Consider the following 19,197-nt stretch of genomic DNA (forward strand, 5'->3'; position numbering starts at 1 on the left):
ATAAAAGCATGAGCTGTTGTAGGTAAAGCTAAAGTGTCAGCAATTGCTAGTTTGGGCTGTAATACACTCATATTTTCTGCAGATTGGCCACAGAGGAGCCCATAACATATACTCACCAGTGGGTTACAGTAGCATCTCTGTTGGATTTTCTATTAGTATACCAGAATATATTTTTAACGGTTCATTATGAGTAAATGAAGTCTGAGCTAGCTGGTTTCTCATATTCATATAATGATGAACCACGTCAGTAACAGTACAACTGGCTGAAAGATCCAGCCAATCTCTTGAAGATCACAGGTTGTGCTTTCCAGTTGTATGGGATTAGACTCTTTACCTGCCCAACAGGAAACGACAAGCAAACCCAAAATACCTTTTGCACTTTCACATATGAGCACGTGAACCAGACTCGTGGTGAAAACTAGCAGTCATCTGAACCTCCGTTATCAGAAGAAACATTTTTTGTGCTTTGCCGTTGCAGGTTCTCTGTGTTTACACAGTAAAAGCAGCCATCTACTAATATGTGACTTATTTGCTTTTTAATACGAGGCACCCAGCATGCCTAGATTTCCTGGTAACAGGCAGCAATAGATCTTCTAAATTTCTTGCAAAAGTAATATGAGAGTTCTTTGAGTTTGTTGGGCAAAATGTAGTCATTGGAGCTGATGCTCTGATTCTCTTAAAAGCGCTGGTGTAGATCCCTGATTTATCATTCCAGATCCATATGCAGTGTTCTGTATGGAGCACATATTGGAGAACATATTATTGGAGCTCAAAGAACCTTCCATATAAAACTGAATTTCCAATGTAACCACAGGCAGGAAAGAAACTTTGAAAACCCAACAAAAAAAACCCTTCTAGTTCTTCTTTATACACCTAAAAGAGGCAAAAAAACAAGACACATTTCCCCCTCTTTGCAGATCACACCCCTCAGAGCTTGAGGAGTTCAAAGCCAGAATGAATCTAGTAATGCAGGGAAATTAATGGTTACTGTTTACCTAGCTTCAGGGAATGACAAAACAAAAGCTAAATAAATCAACTAACACTTTTCGAATTTAAAGTCACTTTCTTTAATATTCAAGTAACAAAAACATAATGGAGCACAATATTTCCAGCATGCAAAACAGACACAAAAGAAAAGTATGTATCAGCTGTATGAAAATCTAGTCTTCAAAGTAACAAACACATTAGTAAAAAAAAAAAAGCAAACATCTTAGTGCCATGTAACTAAATGGGCCTGTAAAAATAATGTTCCCAAACTTCCCATGGTGTAAATCAGCATATCTCCATTGAATACAATATTGCTATGCAGATTTATACCTTCTGTGGTTCTGGGTTTAAGGAGTGAGCATTCTTTGTACTTAACTGGTGACATTCACGTATTCTCACACCAACACAGTACAATAAAGCTTTGTTTAGGGTTCTGCATTAGGGTTAGGGGATGCAGTTTGTCTCCGCTGAGCCTTGTGGCTTCACCAGAGCCCCTGTGCTGCTGCTGCCCTTCCACAACCAGTGCATCCTTTCTGGCCCTCTGGATTCTTGGTGGCTCCATCCTGACTCACCTCTAAAGTCCCTTTACACACTCTCATGTTTGGAGCTAGTGTGGAAATACACGAGGTGCATAGCCAGTCCCCCTGGGGACCCATCCAGTGTGGGCTAACTGCAGTCTTGTGATGGGCCATGTGCATGTGTGAGTAAGGAGATTCATGATACACTGTGCTTAGGAGTTTAATAGACACACAGTGTGTGTTGAAAGGTGATGCTGTCAATACCTCCAGACATTAAAAGGATCAAATTGTTGGAGAAATCTTCTGACTTCATTTCTGTTCCATTTCAGTTGCGTTCACAAACTAGTGGATACAGAGAACTCAGACTGTTACCAAGAACAACAGCAAAATACCATCACAGATAGCTATCAGACTGGCTGCTTGGGAGGGAAGGGCTTCTAGGATCCCTCTTTTGCTTATCCCTTTAAACCATCAAAGCCCCTTATGAGAAGGATCCTCACTCTGCCAAGGAGTCACTGTTCAGAGACCCATCAAAGATATCCCCTGAGTCAGACTTGCTCAGGTGACAGATGATGCTTCCCATCCTCTGGACTGAGCAAGGTCCCTTTTCTGTGCTCTTGGCCTTGATGACTCAAGCAGATTGTATTGTCAAATTGACCACTGAGAAGATGATAATGACCCTTTAAGGGGTTAATATTCAAATCAGTGTCAGAAGAATTCATACGAGGAATCCGTAATGTCAGTGAAGAGAGTTACACATCTAATGCTCCATAGGATTCCTGCTCCAAATGTGACTCTAATTAATTCTAAATGAGAAATTCCCCTGGCTTCATTAAAGATGACATCTGCAGGAATACCAGTTGTACACAAAGGTTTTCAGCTCTCACAGAAAATACCATGCCTAGGAATAACAATGGATTATGTATATTCCCCAATGGGATCAGAGGAAATAAATACACTTTGGTATCACAGGTTACATCTAATGTCTAAGTAAGGTAAATCAAATTAAATATCACACCAAATCAGCATTATATAATACATTACAGTACCAGGAAGGAAGCATCTGGGTACAAGTGATGACCAAGCACAAATGTGGGATCTGCCTATCTATGTTCACTATGCTTAAAGAAAGGCCACTGGAATTTCATTAAAGCACACAGCATATAACACAAAAGGCAATGATTTTTTTGTCTCTTTAACCTGCTGGGGCTGGGTTACAAAGCTAGGGCAAAGATACACTATCATCTAAGCAAAGCATTGTCGCTTTCTCTGACCATAAGTAGAGGTTATATTAAGGTCTCCAGGATCTGAAAAACACAAGAGGCAACTCTCTATATACCTTGCATAAAATTGAATGGGGAGATGGGGAATGTAGTGGTGTGGTGCTGTTTTTACATACTGCTCTGTAATTAAGGTCAGCCACCAGCGTTTCTGGAGACAATTGCCTTTTGTTACTAGTCAGCACGGACATTTAGGTTTAGCAATCTGACTTTCAAAGGTCTTTCATGCCCGCTGTCAGTGCTATTTAGTTTTTAGTCACAAACACAAACTTGATCATGATTGATTTACATGGGATTGCAAACTCTAGCTGTGTTCTGTTATTAAATCGAAATGTAAGCCAATTAAAAGAAACAGAAAATGGTGCATGGGAGAACCATGTTTTTGGTTTCATAAGTGTATTTGAAATACTAACCATCTCTTTTAAGGATGAGAACAACTAGAAGAACACACTGCTTTTTTTATGGACCTCATCATACTGGGGACGAGTACAAAGTCAAATCAAAGTCTCATTAACAACCAATGAAAATGCCCCACACCTCACCACAGTAAACCAAACAAAATAAGAAAGAGTGAACCTTTCACGGACAGGCCTATGTGCATCTTGTTTGAGCACTCGTTTTGGTTTGTTTTTGGACTGCAAAGTGTTATAGAACGATAGTGTATCTTTGACCCCTGAAGGGCTTTTAGACATAGTCATATTTTGAAGGGTATGAGCGTTTCCCATCATCGCTACGAGCAGTGTCATCGTATGTTGAGACTTTTTTACTTTTGGCTTCAGATTCATAGCCAGTACCAGCCTTATATGGTGTAGTCTTGTAGGAGATATTCCGTCCTGATGCATTGTAGGACACTGCCTTGTAACTGCAAGAGAAATAAAGTACAATGTCAGCAATGCAGACTCTGTGACAACCTCCAATATCCACTTCGCTCTGAACTTCATTCCTGTGAGTTCCTGGATTTAATGCAACTGATTAAGCGCTTTATTAATTCCTATTATTTGTATTATAGTAACACTTGGAGGCCCTGACAAAAATGAGTGCCAAATGTCCACAAACAGATTGCAAAATTCTCTCCTTTAAATTTGTTATTTGAAATTAGGGTGACCAGATGTCTCGATTTTATAGGGACAGTCCCAATTTTTGAGTCTTTTTCTTATATAGACTCCTATTACCCCCCCCCACCCCCTGTCCCGATTTTTCACACTTGCTGTCTGGTCACCCTATTTGAAATGCTTCACCAGTTTCTTCCATGAATAAATCCTGGCCTGCAGATTGTTTGATTTGCAGACTGAAAATATAAGAGTTAAACATACAGGGGCAGATTTGCATCTGGTGTAAATTGTCTTAGCTCCTTTGGCTTCAGAGGTTCTGTGACAAGTTACGCAATTTGCAACGCATGCTGTAATTTATGTAACAAAGTTAGCGAACCAACATAGTGCACATTTTGAATTGTATGTTTGATTGTAAAAATCGCAATTCATCCCTTGTTGACATATATCACCCAGTCAGGGAAGAGAAACAATATCATGTGACTCACGTAAGTAAATAACACTATACAAGTAAGTAGTCTGTATTCTTAGGGGGCCCACAGATATCATGATTACATCTAAACAAATAATTGAGTTCAAAATAATTTGAGTTCCAGGGCCAAAATGAAAAATCCCCCTTCCTTGCCTCCTGCCAATTCGGTTCAATTCAAATCCAAACCAATCTTTTTCTAAATGTTTCACTGAATTGAAAAACTTGAGAAAATTAATTTTTGTGAACCCATTATGAATGCTTTTTGGCTTTTCATTGGGGTTCTTTCAGGTTCTTTCTGGCTGTTTTTCACTGTTGTTTGTTTTTGTTTATTTTAAAAAGTGGCCACATTTCAAAATGAAACAAAGTTTCAAAACAAAAAAATCAAAAAGAAATATTTTTACTTAAAAAAAAAACAAAAAACATTTTTGGCCAAACTATGCCAAAAGTCAGCCTGAATTTGCATATAGTTTGCCCCCCAAAATACATTTTTCAGTCAAATTACTATTTTCTGAAAATTTTTTTGCCAAGCTCTAATTATATCCTTCATAACCTGGGTGTGCCATACGATTGCAGCTACTGTGCACCTGGTCCATGGGCTATATACGTTTTTCACATCCAGTGCTTGCCAAGGTAATCTAATCTAAAGATCTGTGATGTGCCATAAAATAATGAACCTCGCAGAAGAGTGTCCATCACTTCCTAGTGCACGATCAAACACTATTTCATTACCAGCAAAGCTTCCAATTTAGAAGCATAGGGTCTTACTTGGTTTCTTCTGGTACCAGTCCCCTGCAGGCAATGCACATCATAACGCCTCCTACCAGGGATAAGCCCCCAGCAACCCAGCCGACAAACAAAGCTGAGCCAAAGGTATACCTACAAAATAAAAAGACAAAGGACCCATAATGCTGTGGAGTTGCAAGAACTCTCCATGTAATTTGTTTTGAAGTGTATTTAAGATACAGAATTCTCTCCTAGAGCAGGACCTCTCTTCTACCATGTTGGTCTCTTCTACCATGTTGGTTAGCAGAGGTCTTTCATAGTTTTTACCTTCAGATTTCCCTCTGTCCCAACAGGAATGAGAGTGACTATATCCCACCCCAGCTGCACAAGTGTCGTCCATGTTGTAGAGGGGATGGATGCGTTCTCCCTCCTCCTCTGGTTTGGCTACATGAACATGGACATCACTTAGCTACATTATTTTGGTTGCTTGTTTATTCATTTCAGTCTTCAAAGGGCCCACTAAGGCAATTGACAGACTACCATTAACTACACTGGGCTTTGGATCAGATCTTAAAGCAGGATTAACCAGTCACAGGAGGACCTCCACCCATCCCCAATCCAACCCCATGCAAGGGAATAATCAAGTAGCGTATCGCCGCTATAGTTAGTTCTACATCATACTCCCTTCCCTACAGACATACTAGAAAATGACATTACTGGGCAGCCCTGTCCCCAGCTGCTGTAATAGCCTCTGGGGACCATTAGCAGCTGGTACAAGTTACAGAAGGTTGAGTATGTGCTTGGGGAACTGACTTTGGATAGAGTAGACCTGATATCAGGGGACCCCAAGGGTGGTTTAAAGCTACACTGTGCACTCATCACAGCTAAAGATCTGGCCTGATAAATCCATCTAGACATAGCATCAGAACTGATCTGAAAACACAGACTAGATACCATCACTACATGCTTGTTGATTCTGGGCAGCTGTGGCTACCACATGCCAATGCTACCGTTCTGTTCCTGAGCTCTATCGATCTCACACTGACTGCTCTTCACAAGAGGAGAAGGTTACCTTGTCTGGATGGTCTGCATCGATCCTTGGTACATATTGGCCGTTGACATCCAGAAGTTTGTGACCAGCATGTTGGCAAATACGGACACTCCGGCAATAGCACATAGACCTGGGAACAGAGAGAATATGGGACTGGGAGCAAGATTCCCCACTGCTTTATATGTCAGGGAGTCATTCAGATTTCTGAAGAAATGGGTATAAAGTGCTAGCTATCACTCCAATTGCAGTCTGTGTGTTTTTGCCCCCAAGCAGTGTGCCGAATTGCTGCTGCGGACGGTGGAGGCAGTCCGTGTGCCTTTAGGGCGGCATGTGTGTTTCCACGGTGGCAGCAATTCGGCAGCACCTTCTATGTTCAGCTGTCCGCGGCGGCACAGCTTCTGTCTTCCAGCCGAAGACAGAAGCTGCCACCAAACTGCTGCCGCAGAAACACGTGTGCCGCCCTAATGGCACACGGACTGCCCCCGCCGTCCACGGTGGCAATTTGGCGCACTGCTTGGGGTGGCAAAAACAGTAAAGCCGGCCCTGACCATTGAGACTAAGAATTGTCAGATTTCCATGTAAATTGCTCCATAATGGAGTGTTCCAGAATCAAAGCATTCATTACAACCCGGCCCTTCCTTCCCTTACCCTAAAAAAACTTCTCTAGTACAGCTGGTAGATTTTTTGTGTTCAACCTTTTCTCAGTGAATAACCATTTTGAGACATGTAAATTCTGATTGCGAAAACCACTTTTTTTTCTGTTTTTGAGATTTCGGTTTTTCAATGAAAAACTTCAAAGAAAATTTTCATTGTCATTAAAATTTTTAATGGGGAAAAAATCATTTCATAAGCATTGGGATATTGGAAAAGGGCACAAATAGCAGCTATGAAAGTCTTCTGGGGTTGGTAAAGCGGAATCCAAACATCCCTCTTGCAAATTTGAAGTCACAGATATCCCTGTCCCAAAACAGGAAGGAAAAAACTCAAACCCATCACATTACTAAAGTCCTCAAAAGTCCCCTGCTTGACAACCAGCAACACTGACTCTGACACCTTCCAAAAGCCCCACCTATCCTTTATCCAGCTGAGGAGCCAGGACCACAGAAATCAGTGACGTTTCCATCTTAGGTATCAAATTACTCCCATTATCCCAGTATCTGGGCACGTCACAGTCTTTAATGCATTTAGCCTCTCAGTGCCTGGTGACCTTGGGAAGTGCAAGAATCCCCATTTTACAGAGAGCAGCAAAGAATCCTGTGGCGCCTTATAGACTAACAGACGTTTTGGAGCATGAGCTTTCGTGGGTGAATACCCACTTCTTCAGATGCATTTTACAGAGAATTACTTGAGGTCACACAGCAAGTCTATAGCACAGCAAGGAATCAAAGCCAGGTCTCCTGAAGGCTAGGCTAGATCTAACCATTGGACTATCCTTCCTTTCGACTTTGCTCACCAGCTCTAATATGCCACATGGTAGCTGGGGCCTGGCCTGTATTTTAGATTGATAACTCTTCCAGTCATTGTCTTTCAGTGATTTCATAAATGTAGAATATATGGGTGGGATTTGCACAGACTTTCACTCTTGGCCTAACTCTGCTCCCTGTGAAGTCAGGGGCTAAAATTATATATATTTTAAATGCAAAAATGAAGCTAGGTTATATGAAGCCCTTTCTTTCATCCAAACAGTGTATATTGTACAAGCTTGAAGTGTTTTGTTTGAGGTCACTGGGACAACCTGTCTGAGTAAGTGCTCAACTTGAGTAAGCATTGCAGAAATCAGGCCTTCATAGAATGATAGAAGTGAAGGCCTGGAAGGGACCTCAATAGATCATCTAGTCCCATCCTCTGCATTCAAGGCAGGACTAAGTAAAAACTAGACCATTCCTGACAGGTTTTTGTCTAACCTGTTCTTAAAAACCTCCAGTAACAGAGATTCTACAACCTTCCCGGGCAATTTGTTTCAATGTTTAACTACCCTGACAGTTAGGAAGTTTTTCCTAATGTCCAACCTAAATCGCACTTGCTGCAGTTTAACCCCATTGCTTCTTGTCCTATCCTCAGAGGTTAAAAAGAATTTTTTTTCCCCTCGTCCTTGTATGTACTTGAAAACTGTTATCATGCCCCTTCTCAGTCTTCTCTTTTTCAAACTAAACTAACCCAGTTTTTTCAATCTTCCCTCATAGGTCATGTTATCTAGACCTTTAATCATTTTTGTTGCTCCTCTCTGGAGTTTCTCCAGTTTGTCCACATCTTTCCTGAAATACGGCACCCAGAACTGGACACAGTACTCCAGCTGAGGCCTTATCAGCATGGAGTAAAGTGGAAGAATTACTTCTCGTGTCTTTCTTACAACAATCCAGCTGAATCATTCCAGAATGATGCTTCAGTGAGACTATGGACTCAATTTCTTTACTCATCTGCACTGGATTGTGGGTAAATCTGTGATGAAGGAATTCCCTTAGGCATCATCACTTTCACGGTTGGTTGCTTAGTGCAAATACAGAGGTAAATTCTGCTTATTTATTCATGCAAGTCATGTTTCTAGAACCTCTGGGATTGTCCACATGAGGAAGACAAGCATGACTGGATTTTACTGGCAATCCCAAGTATTCGAAAATCATGAAACTCTCTTAAAAATCATGAAATTTTAAAAGTAATTTCTGGGCTCTTTTTATTTGTCTAGTTTTTGAGCTTTTAGGGTTCACATTTTCATGCTGTTTTCCTTCTCCATGAAGGCTAGAAACTTACTTTTTTATTAAATGAAAACTGAGGTTCTCATATATTTACACAACTCTAGGAGCTGAGGCCTTAATAAATACACTAGAAATATTGCCAGAGTTGGTAGCACTGCAGTTTTCAATTCTGAAACATTCGTTCCCTGTGCATCTTGACTGTATTTGTCCTTTTGCTTTTTTGTTTTACAAAGACTTCCTCAATCTTAAATTCAGCTGCTGGCTGAGCTTTGCACATAATAGAAGAAATTGTGTAGAGCACAATGACTTACCAGCCACAATAAACATGATGCCGGAGGTCAGAGTCATGTTGGCTTTTGCAGAGTCCTCCATATTGCCAATCCGAATGCATTTCAGGGCGAAAATGGACACAAGGAGGCCAATGGCACCCAGGACGATGCCCACGATCATTAGTGCTCTCACAGCCTGGAACATTGCTGCAAAACAAGTCAAGGAAAAAAATATTTGACTACATAACATGGGAGTATAGTCCAGGCTGCGGCTGGAAGGCTGGGGACAGCCAACATGGCCCACAGCAGGCATTGCTGTTCCAACCACATGAATTCTCAGAGAAGAGCTGAGAGCCATGATGAGGCTGATGGAGCTGTTCGGACATTTTCCATCAAAACATTTTTTTTCAACAGCACATGGCTTTTCAACAAAAATGAAAATTTTCACCCCCAAAATTCTGTTTTTGTCAAACCATTTTAGGTTTTTATCGATAAACCAAAACCCAACATTTTTTGTTTTGTTTTTAGCAGCCAAAAAAACTGAACATTTTTTGTTTTAAATTTTAAGCTTTTCAGCTGCCAAAAACTGAAATATTTTCAACGCTGGGTTTTTTATTTTTTTTAAGAAACATCTTTACATTTTCAAAGAAAAATATTTATGAAAATGAAAGCATTTTTCTGGGGTGAGGGGAAACAATCATTTCTTGAGTAGCACTAGAGGCTGCCCTTTCATATGCAGAAGGAAAGATGTTAAAACTATGTCCCCATGAACTATTTCCATCGAGCATACTCTGAACCTGGCATGTTGACCTTTTAGGTGAGCTTCCGCATAAGAGTGAGCTTCCTGTCCCACACTGTAAGAAGCAAGGGAAGAATGAGATTGGCCCATAGATACATGACAAATGGTCCAGTTAGCTCTAAATGGAATTTGGGCCAGATTTATATAGGTGTTTAGACACCAATGAGGCAGATAAGGGCCTGTCAGCATCTTTGAGCACCTAAATACCTTTGCAAATCTGCGTCTTTATCTTTACCATTTACAGGGTTCCCTCTTTTCAAAAGATGTTAGTAGTCGGTTGGAATTTTTTTTTGTCAAAACAGTTTTTCATAAGAAAATGCCATTTTTGACAAAACCAACATTTTTCATGAAAATTTATTGATTATGGTGAAATTTTACTTAAAAAAAATTGGAACACAGTTACAAAAATGTCAGACATTTTGGGAACAGAAAGTTGTGATATTTCATTTTGAAACGATGTTTTGTTTTGAAATTTACTTTATTTGATATATTCAATTAAATTCAAACAGGTGGAAATTGAAACAAATTGTGAGACAGCATGGGGCAGATTATGAATGGCTTGTGGGAGTGGAGCCCATGGCCGACAAATTTTAAGATTTTAAGCGCCGCTTCCCACAGCTCCTATTCGCTGAGAACAGTGAACTGCAGCCACTGGGAGCTGCGGGTGTCTGTGCAAATGTAAACAAACTGTCTGGTGGCCAGCCAGCGGATTAGCCTGATAGGTTGCGTGCGGCCCATGGGCCGCAGGTTGCCCACCACTGATCTAGTGTCTCTGTTTACAGCTGTGCAAGGCTAGTGCAAAGTATGACTAAAATCAGGAAGTTAGGATTTCACACTCACTTTTCATGGGTGTGAATGGCAACACAAGGTGCAGGGCCTGGGGGACAATCAGGTCCACTGTCTTTCAGGTGTTAGACTTGCTCCATTGTTGGAGATCCAGAGACAAAGCTAAGGATTAACCAGGTATAACAATTTTTAAAAATGCTATAAAAAGAAATATGGCCACCTTGCAGTGGCTTTATTCTCTTTGGTGTTTTCTTACAATAAGACAAGGGAGTGTGCCATGTTTATTTCACTAGCTGGCAATGAGATAAGCAGATTTGGTTAGTACCAGATGTTGCTCATGGCAAGTGTGTGTGTGAGCAAAGAGTAGCAGCTTGTGATTTATTCAGAAAGTTATGCCAATGATGAGAAATCCCATGAACAACCCCTTTTTACAGAAGGCTTCAACTGAGCAAACAAAATTTGAAAAGCAGATTGAAGAGTTGACACGTGCTCTCATACAAAGCTACTGTACGTTGGTTCCAAACTGTAACCCAACATATTGTGAATCATCTATAGCAACACCTCTTAACGTCTCTCAAGCTGCCTCTCTATCAAGCAGAGAAAAAAGGAGTGTGGTATTTGAATATCAAGATGTCTTTCTAAGGAAATAGTATCTATTTCATCTCATCCACAATTTAACACTTGGCTGCAGACATTTCTTCGCAATAATGTCTTTGCCAGTGTCCATACCAGTTGTTAAAGACCCCATGAGAGATGAGAAGGTATCAGAGTAACAGAGATGGTCAAATAATGGGAGGATGCAGTCACAAATATGTTTGTAAAGTACCATTTGTGATTTGATTTTGATACATTTCTGCCTCTTTTTTTCATTCCATGAACAGTCCAATGACTGAGTTCTATTTACGTCAATGCTGTTATGGGTATGAATACCTGTGTTTCTGCAAGAACAAGGGTACCTATGTGACCAAGAGGACGAGCGTCTCCGGTCTGATCTCATCAGCTGGGAATTCTCTTGGTATGCAAGTATTCTCATCTGGCACAGAGTTGGAATAACCGTCTTCTACACCACTCCATATCCAGGCTCAGCACACAGAGTGAGCCTAATGAAGGAAGAGGGAGTGGCTGGAGGGGTACTGTGTTCTGGATGTTCCCAGCTCATGTGTTGCTCCTTATGGGCTGCTACTAGCTGGTGCTAGGGTGACCAGATGTCCCGATTTTATAGGGATTGTCCCAGTTTTGGGGTCTTTTTCTTGTATAGGCTCCTAATACCCCCCACTCCCGTCCCAATTTTTTACGTTTGCTGTCTGGTCACTCTAGCTGGTGCTGGCTGTCATAAAGACTCCCTTTGACCTGAATGGCCATCGATCGATGGTGTATATGAGCTGACAGTGAGGGAGAAGGTACTGTATGGAAAAGAGCCAGAAGTGAACTATATGGCATTCCACAGAGAAGCCATAGTACAGAGGGCACTCTCTTCAGTGCCATTCTCTGGTGATTTGAACATTTTTAAAGCATGTTTCTGAGAGTTTTGAGGTAGCCTTTTTTCAATTATTCTTTTCACATTTGATACCGCCAGAACAACTTCTTGTCCCACAATCACAGAACACCTGACATAGCTACCTCAGAAAAATTACATTGAAGAACAAGTTGGACAGGAGTGAAAGGGAAATATTTGCAATTCCGCCAGCCTTGCCCTACCTCCTTGATCCATATTAGCTGGGGAGGTGGTCAGGGGGGCACGTAGAATAACATCAGATCTCCCTGGCATTAGGTGGGCTACCTCATGTTTGGGTAGAACCAATAGCTTTATCAGCTTGGAGCAGTAACTCACCTGCAGATGAACATGACAAGCAGCACTGAATGCATGGAGAGACCCAACCTGAAATAACCATGGCTTTCAGTGGGATTAAGCTGTAGTGACAACCCCAGGTTATTGCTGCTATGACTCATTCTGATCATCAAGTATGTCCTTATCAGCTGATAACAAGTGTTAACAAACCAGATATTTTCAGCCTCCCACTCATTAGCACAGAGGTGCGATTTCATTATTATTCATCAGAAATCAAGAGGCTGATGGATAAGTGTTATCAGACCTGAAGGGTGTTCACAAAACATTTGGTGCAGAGCAGGAGGAAGCAGTGAGAAGAAAAGCACAATGTTCTTTTACTCATTTTTCTTTACAAAGGCTGAAGTTTCATTTCATCCACTTTGGTTTCAGTGAGAGTAGAAATAGCCTATGATATCACCAAGCAAGGTGTGTGCTGCTGGCTGAGTGACAGCCGGTGAAATTAATACTCCATAGCTGTGAGTAAGCCACTATTGAATAGAATCTATAGCTCTGGTTTCCTCTCAGAGAGTGATAAGCTCTTCCCTGAGACACCCTTTTACTTCCTACAAATGTCCTATACAAGATTATAGGGTGCAAGTAAGATGATAGGAGGAGTGCTCTGATTCTCAGACGTCACTAGCATATTCTGGATCAGATAAACTGGTACATTCTAGTTGCTTTTGTGTGCCACTGATATGATGTGAAGCAGCCAGAGTACAGCCATGGATCTCGCTCTCTGTTTCAAAATGCTTGAGTCCCAACCCTGCAATTATTGTGGAGAAAAATCTCTCAGTGAAGTCCAGCATGGACTGGAGGATTGAGGCCAGAGTTAAGGAATTGACTCCCTTGAGGTTGTAAGCCCTTTATTTTAAAAACAGCAGTAGAGCTCTGTCCCTGAGTAGCTGAGCTGCAGAAGACCAGGCAGGCAGGGACATTGCTTTGCTAGGGGATGACTGATGTCATGAGTTTTTCAAATACATTGTTCATGCCAACAGAAGAAAAAATGAATTGTTATGCACTAAGTTATATCCCACCCCACATGGGTTTGGAAGGTATGTGGGACAGAGAACAAGATATCTCATTCTGTTCTATCCCATATAGTGACCAGGCACAACTGTAGTCCTTCCATTCACCTCCCTCTGGCATAAATCCCTTTGAAGGGTGGAGCTTAGGCTCCCCCACTCTCCTTGGCATTTCCTCCTCAGCTCAGCCTACGGCCTCTTTGTGGATCAAGTCCCTTGACTTTTGAAATGGAGTGTGTTAGAGAACACGTGATGGGCCAGATCCCCAGCTGGTGTAAATCAGCATAGTGCTACTGAGAGTGGTCATTGTCTATGTGACTGCAACAGAGCTATGGAATGGAATACCCAGACATCTGTTGGGAAAATAACACAGCAGGGCACAGATTATCCAACAAGTTCTTGGAATGTATTGGAGACACATTTTTATTTCAGAAGGTGAAGAAAGCTACTGGGAGGAGGCTGTTCTAAATTTGATTTTGACAAATAGGGATGAACTGGTTGAGAATTTGAAAGTGGAAGGCAACTTGGGTGAAAGTGATCGTGAAATGATAGAGTTCATGATGCTAAGGAATGGTAGGAGGGAGAACTGCACAGTAAAGACAATGGATTTCAAGAAGGCAGACTTTAGCAAACTCAGGGAGCTGGTAGGTAAAATCTCATGGGAAGCAAGTCTAAGGGGGAAAACAATTGAAAACAGTTGGCAGTTTTTCAAAGAGACATTATTAAGGGCACAAAAGCAAACTATCTCACTGCATAGGAAAGATAGAAAGTATGCCAAGAGACCAGCCTGGCTTAACCAGGAGATCTTCAATGATCTAATACTCAAAAAAGAGTCCTACAAAAAGTAGAAACTAGGTCAAATTACAAAGGATGAATATAAACAAATAACACAAGTATGTAGGGACAAAATTAGAAAAATCAAGGCACAAAACAAGATTGAACAAACTAGGGACATAAAAGGAAACAAGACAACATTCTACAAATATATTAGCAGCGAGAGGAAGACCAAGGACAGAGTAGGCCCATTACTCAATGACAATAACAGAAAATGTGGAAATGGCAGAGGTGCATAATGACTTCTTTGTTTCAGTTTTCACCAAGAAGATTGGTGGCCATTGGATGTCTAACATAGTGAATGCCAGTGAAAATGAGATAGGATCAGACTCTAAAACAGGTGAAGAACAAGTAAAAAATGACTTAGACAAGTTAGATGTCTTCAAATCACCAGGGCCAGATGAAATGCATCCTAGAATACTCAAGAAGCTGACTGAGGAGATATCTGAGCCATTAGCAATTATCTTTGAAAAGTCATGGAAGACGGGAGACATTCCAGAAGACTGGAAAAGGGCAAATATAGTGCCGATCTATAAAAAGGGAAATAAGTACAACCCGGGGAATTACAGACCAGTCAGCTTAACTTCTGTACCTGGAAAGATAACGGACCAAATAATTAAGCAATCAATTTGCAAACACCTAGAAGAAAATAAGATGATAAATAACAGTCAGCACGGATTTGTCAAGAACAAATCACGTCAAACCAACCTTATAGCTTTCTTCACCTGATAACAAGCCTTGTGGATGGTGGGGGAAGCAGTAGGTGTGGTATATCTTGATTTTAGTAAGACTTTTCATATTGTCTCGCATGACTGTCTTATAAACAAACTAGGGAACTACAACCTAGATGGAGCTACTAGAAGGTGGGTGCATGACTGGTTGGAATATCATTCCCAGAGAGTAGTTATCAGTGGTTCACTGTCATGCTGGAAGGGCATAACGAATGGAGTCCCCCAGGGATTGGTTCAGGGTCTGGGTCTGTTCAATATTTTCATCAATGATTTAGATAATGGCATAAGAGTACAAAGTTTGTGGATGATACCAAGATGGGAGGGGTTGCAAGTGCTTTGGAGGATAGGATTAAAATTCAAAATGATCTGAACAAATTGGAGAAATGGTCTGAAGTAAATAGGATGAAATTCAATAAGGACAAATGCAATTTTACCAAAACAGACATGGAAATGGAACCCAACTACCAATTAAAATTACCAGAATACGGATATAATTGGGGATTTTTAAGAGTAGGTTGGACAAACACGTGTAGGGATAGTCTAGATAATACTTAGTCCTGCCCTGAGTGCAGAGGACTGGACTAGATGACTTCTTGAGGTCCCTTCCAGTTCTACTATTCTATGATTTCTGTGATCTTTAAAAAAAAAAAAAATTTAAAGCCAGGTCATTCCAACTTTACATTTCAGCAATGCACTATGGCAAATAATACTAATCAGACCTGTTTTTGCAATATGACCTTTCTGTGACTGTTAATACATTTTCTTATTCCTAGAGATGGGTGGGAAAGTTTTCCATCCTGCAAAATTTTTTGAAATTTTGAAAAGTGATTCCCAACTTGAATTGGGATGAAAAGTCAAAAATCTCAAAACTTTCACAAACCAAAAATCCAAAAAAGTCAGATCACGTCAATCAAAATGTTTAATTTTATTAATTTCCAAATGTTTCATTTTGATTTTAACCTTTTACATTTTTGTTCATTATTTTACTATGAATTTGTTTAAATTTCTACATGAAAAGTAATTTCAAACTGAAAAACAGAACATTTTGTTTCAAACATGTAGACACAGGAAATCTGTTTAAGTTGACCACTTCCTGCAAGAAGTTTTGGTTTTAATGAATGGACATTTTTCCTACAAAAACGTGTTTCATCAAAAAATTCCTGACAGGCTCTACTTATTACAACATTACTTAAAGAGTAATCTAATTAAGAACTGGTTCTTGCCAATGATAAATCAGTGCAGTCAACCTGATCATCACTGTTGCAAAGGGAAAATGTATTGGTGTCTTAAACCATAATTAGTCATGTACAGCTTTGTTAGAGACATTTATTAAAATAAAAGCAATTCCAGGACAGTTAGCTTCAAATGTTTTTTTCTCAAACTGGACAATGCATTGTCTACCAGTCATAATGCAGAGTGAACACGTGTATTTATTAAATCATATCTCTAGAGAGATGACCGGAACATTATCAAGCAACAAACCCAAAAGCAAAAAAGTTTGTCTTCAACTGTACAGTCTCTGGTGACTTCTCAGAGACAAATCCAGCCAGTCATCAAAATAGACAGAACAGGTGAGAAACACTAGGATCTGTTCTCTGCTTTACACGTCAATATGCACACAAAAGGCAATGATTTGCCCCAGCTCTGCACCCTGGGCAGTTATTTGCACCTGTGCAAGGAAAAATGGGTGTCAAATGCCACTGAATCAGTGCCACAGTATTAATTTTTTATTCCACATTGCACAGGTGTAAATGACTGCATAAAGTAATGGAGAATCATACCGGTAATTCCGATTCATTTTAATGTTGATCCAGCCTCAGTGCATGCTAATGCTTTGTAAATTATTCAAATACTCAAAGGCAGAAGTGACTTTTCTGGTGTGAAATGTATAGATATTTGTTTACAAAATGGTTATAAGGATTGCACCCTGATTTCAATGCTCCTGAGTTTGCTACTGCCCCCTCTCACAACCTTGCTCCAAGTTTTTTACTGCCTTGCACATTTACACCTGGGCAAAGTGACTGTAAAATGCTACTGGATAAGAATGATTTTGCACCAAATTTGCATTCACTTTGTTTGGATGTAAATCATTATACAAGTAGCTCAGCAGCAGAGAATCAGGCCCCAGGATAAATAACACAGTAACCAAACAATCCAATAGGATGTGGACTATGCTGTATTTTAACAGAAACTTTCATACACCTGTCCCTAACCAACCAAGTTAGCCTTAGATGAGATGCCTTTAAGGCCATAGATCAGTTTGATCAGTTTGTCCCAATTAAAAAAAAAAATGACTGAAGAACCAAAACCAAAATAAAAAACAATCAACCAACCACAACCTTCCAGTAAAACTCCATGTACAAAAAAGGATCATTAAAAATACCCTCTTGCACTCCAATTCCTCTATGCCCACTATTCAGCACCAGCTTTCTCAACAAGAAAATTCAGGATATCCTCTTTCCTTTCAGGGGAAAATGTTTCCACTGGTTTCTTGCTGGAAATGATCAATATGATCAGCCAATAACAGTTAAATGAAATAACTGAACAAGTCTTATCCACCATTTCATGTGTTTAAATCCAAAGAGCCAGAATCTCAGCTGATTTGAATCAGAGTAGCTCTATTTACATCAACAGAGCTGTGCTGATTTCCTTCTAACTGAGGACAATAATATAGGTACCAGACAAATATGCAACATTCTGTAATATTTGCCATGCAAGATTATTATTTATGGTAATACAACATACATGTGCTGTTATACTCATGTGCTAGGTATTTTGGAGATATTTTTCCCGCCTTACAAAGCGATTTAAAATATCAGCTCCTGCTATTCAGTGAACACTGTATTATATTTATCCTTCAAGAAAACTCCAGGGGTTCACCTGGGTCCATCTTTTGCCCCTACCTGGTAGCCCAAGAATGGTGAAATAAGGCCTGCATTCTGTGAAACCTGAGCTCTGTCTGACGCAGCTCCTCCAGAGTCCCTGATACTGGAACACAGCTGTGACTGGGTTGTCATACAAGTCCTGTGTGCTCCACATGTCTATTCCAGTGGCCGCAATGCATCCAGCAAAACCCAGAGATGAGACAACAAAGCCCATCACTTGGCAGATTGTTGTCGACATAGTGTCTCCCCTTTGGCCAGGATCTGTGCTAGCACCGATGAAGCCGTAAACCTTATGGGAACACTCAAGTACTCTTGACTGAGCCACCAGAAATGCAGCCGCTCTTATCAGATGGTGCCCGTTCAGCGGCTTTGTTTGCTCAAAGTGTTTTTGCAAGATAGTCCAGTTTCGCTCTCGCTGGGTAGGGTTGTGTGTTTTTTGGTTGGCGAGGCAAGAGATAGGAGCTTTTGTCCTTTTGAAGCACTTGTTCTCCCAGAGCTAAGCAGTCACTGCTGGTCAAGTGTAGGGCAACCCGCTTTGAACAAAGTTATGAGGTGCATTACCTTACCTGAACACACCTGCACCTCTCCCCATAACTAAATACTCTGGAGTCTGCTACACTTATTCTGTGTAGTTGGTATAGTACTGCTGAGAGGGGTCAAGGGAGAACTAGAGACACAAATGAATTCCTCATTTTTGGGTAGACATACCGTGCCAGTGCTTCCCAACACGGCATCCCCCAAAGGTCTTCACATACAACATGGGTCTCATTCTCACTGCTTTGTTCCTTCTGTTATTATTTACCCCTATCCAAAATGGGAGTAAGACACTCCCAAATCAGGTTGGTAGTAGCAATTTATCCCCACTCTACATTCACTTGGCACAGGTGCAGATGTCTACACAAGGTGAAAGGTGATGGAGAATCAGGCCATATATTTTTTACTTGAGTTCTTCAAAAGGTCTGTCACCAAGAGAGGAAAAAGCTAAAGTCTTATCAGAACAGCCATGAAAAACTAAAGGAGTTTTAATTAGAATAAAACAGAATGGACTAGATATCCCAGGGCACCAGAGCTGTCCTCAGTGCACCTGAAGGGAACAGCACAAGTGAGTTTCAACCATCTTTCAACCATCATCCCCAACGCTGAGGTCAGGCAGTAGCTGAACTTAGGCTGCCTTGACTCATGCTGGCATCAAACAGTCCCCAAGAGGCTGTTCTGCAGAGCAAAGCATGTCCTGGCCATGTCCACCACCCATGGAACAACCCTCAATTAC

The 19,197-nt window shown here is 40.7% G+C and overlaps 1 protein-coding gene across 1 annotated transcript; it reads right to left on the reverse strand.

Moving 5' to 3' along the window:
* Nucleotides 1–1,055: 1,055 nt before the first annotated feature.
* On the reverse strand, nt 1,056–18,249 carry CLDN18 (claudin 18). The gene is made up of 5 exons (XM_050965677.1): nt 17,946–18,249; nt 9,085–9,249; nt 6,102–6,210; nt 5,072–5,182; nt 1,056–3,647 (listed from the first exon to the last, which is right to left on the reverse strand). The coding sequence occupies exons 1-5, from the start codon at nt 18,163–18,165 to the stop codon at nt 3,470–3,472; spliced, it is 783 nt and encodes a 260-aa protein (XP_050821634.1). The 5' UTR covers nt 18,166–18,249; the 3' UTR covers nt 1,056–3,469.
* Between the last annotated feature and the right edge of the window lie 948 nt (nt 18,250–19,197).

Source organism: Gopherus flavomarginatus, chromosome 8, assembly GCF_025201925.1.
Source record: "Gopherus flavomarginatus isolate rGopFla2 chromosome 8, rGopFla2.mat.asm, whole genome shotgun sequence".
In the NCBI taxonomy this organism is placed as follows: domain Eukaryota; kingdom Metazoa; phylum Chordata; order Testudines; family Testudinidae; genus Gopherus; species Gopherus flavomarginatus.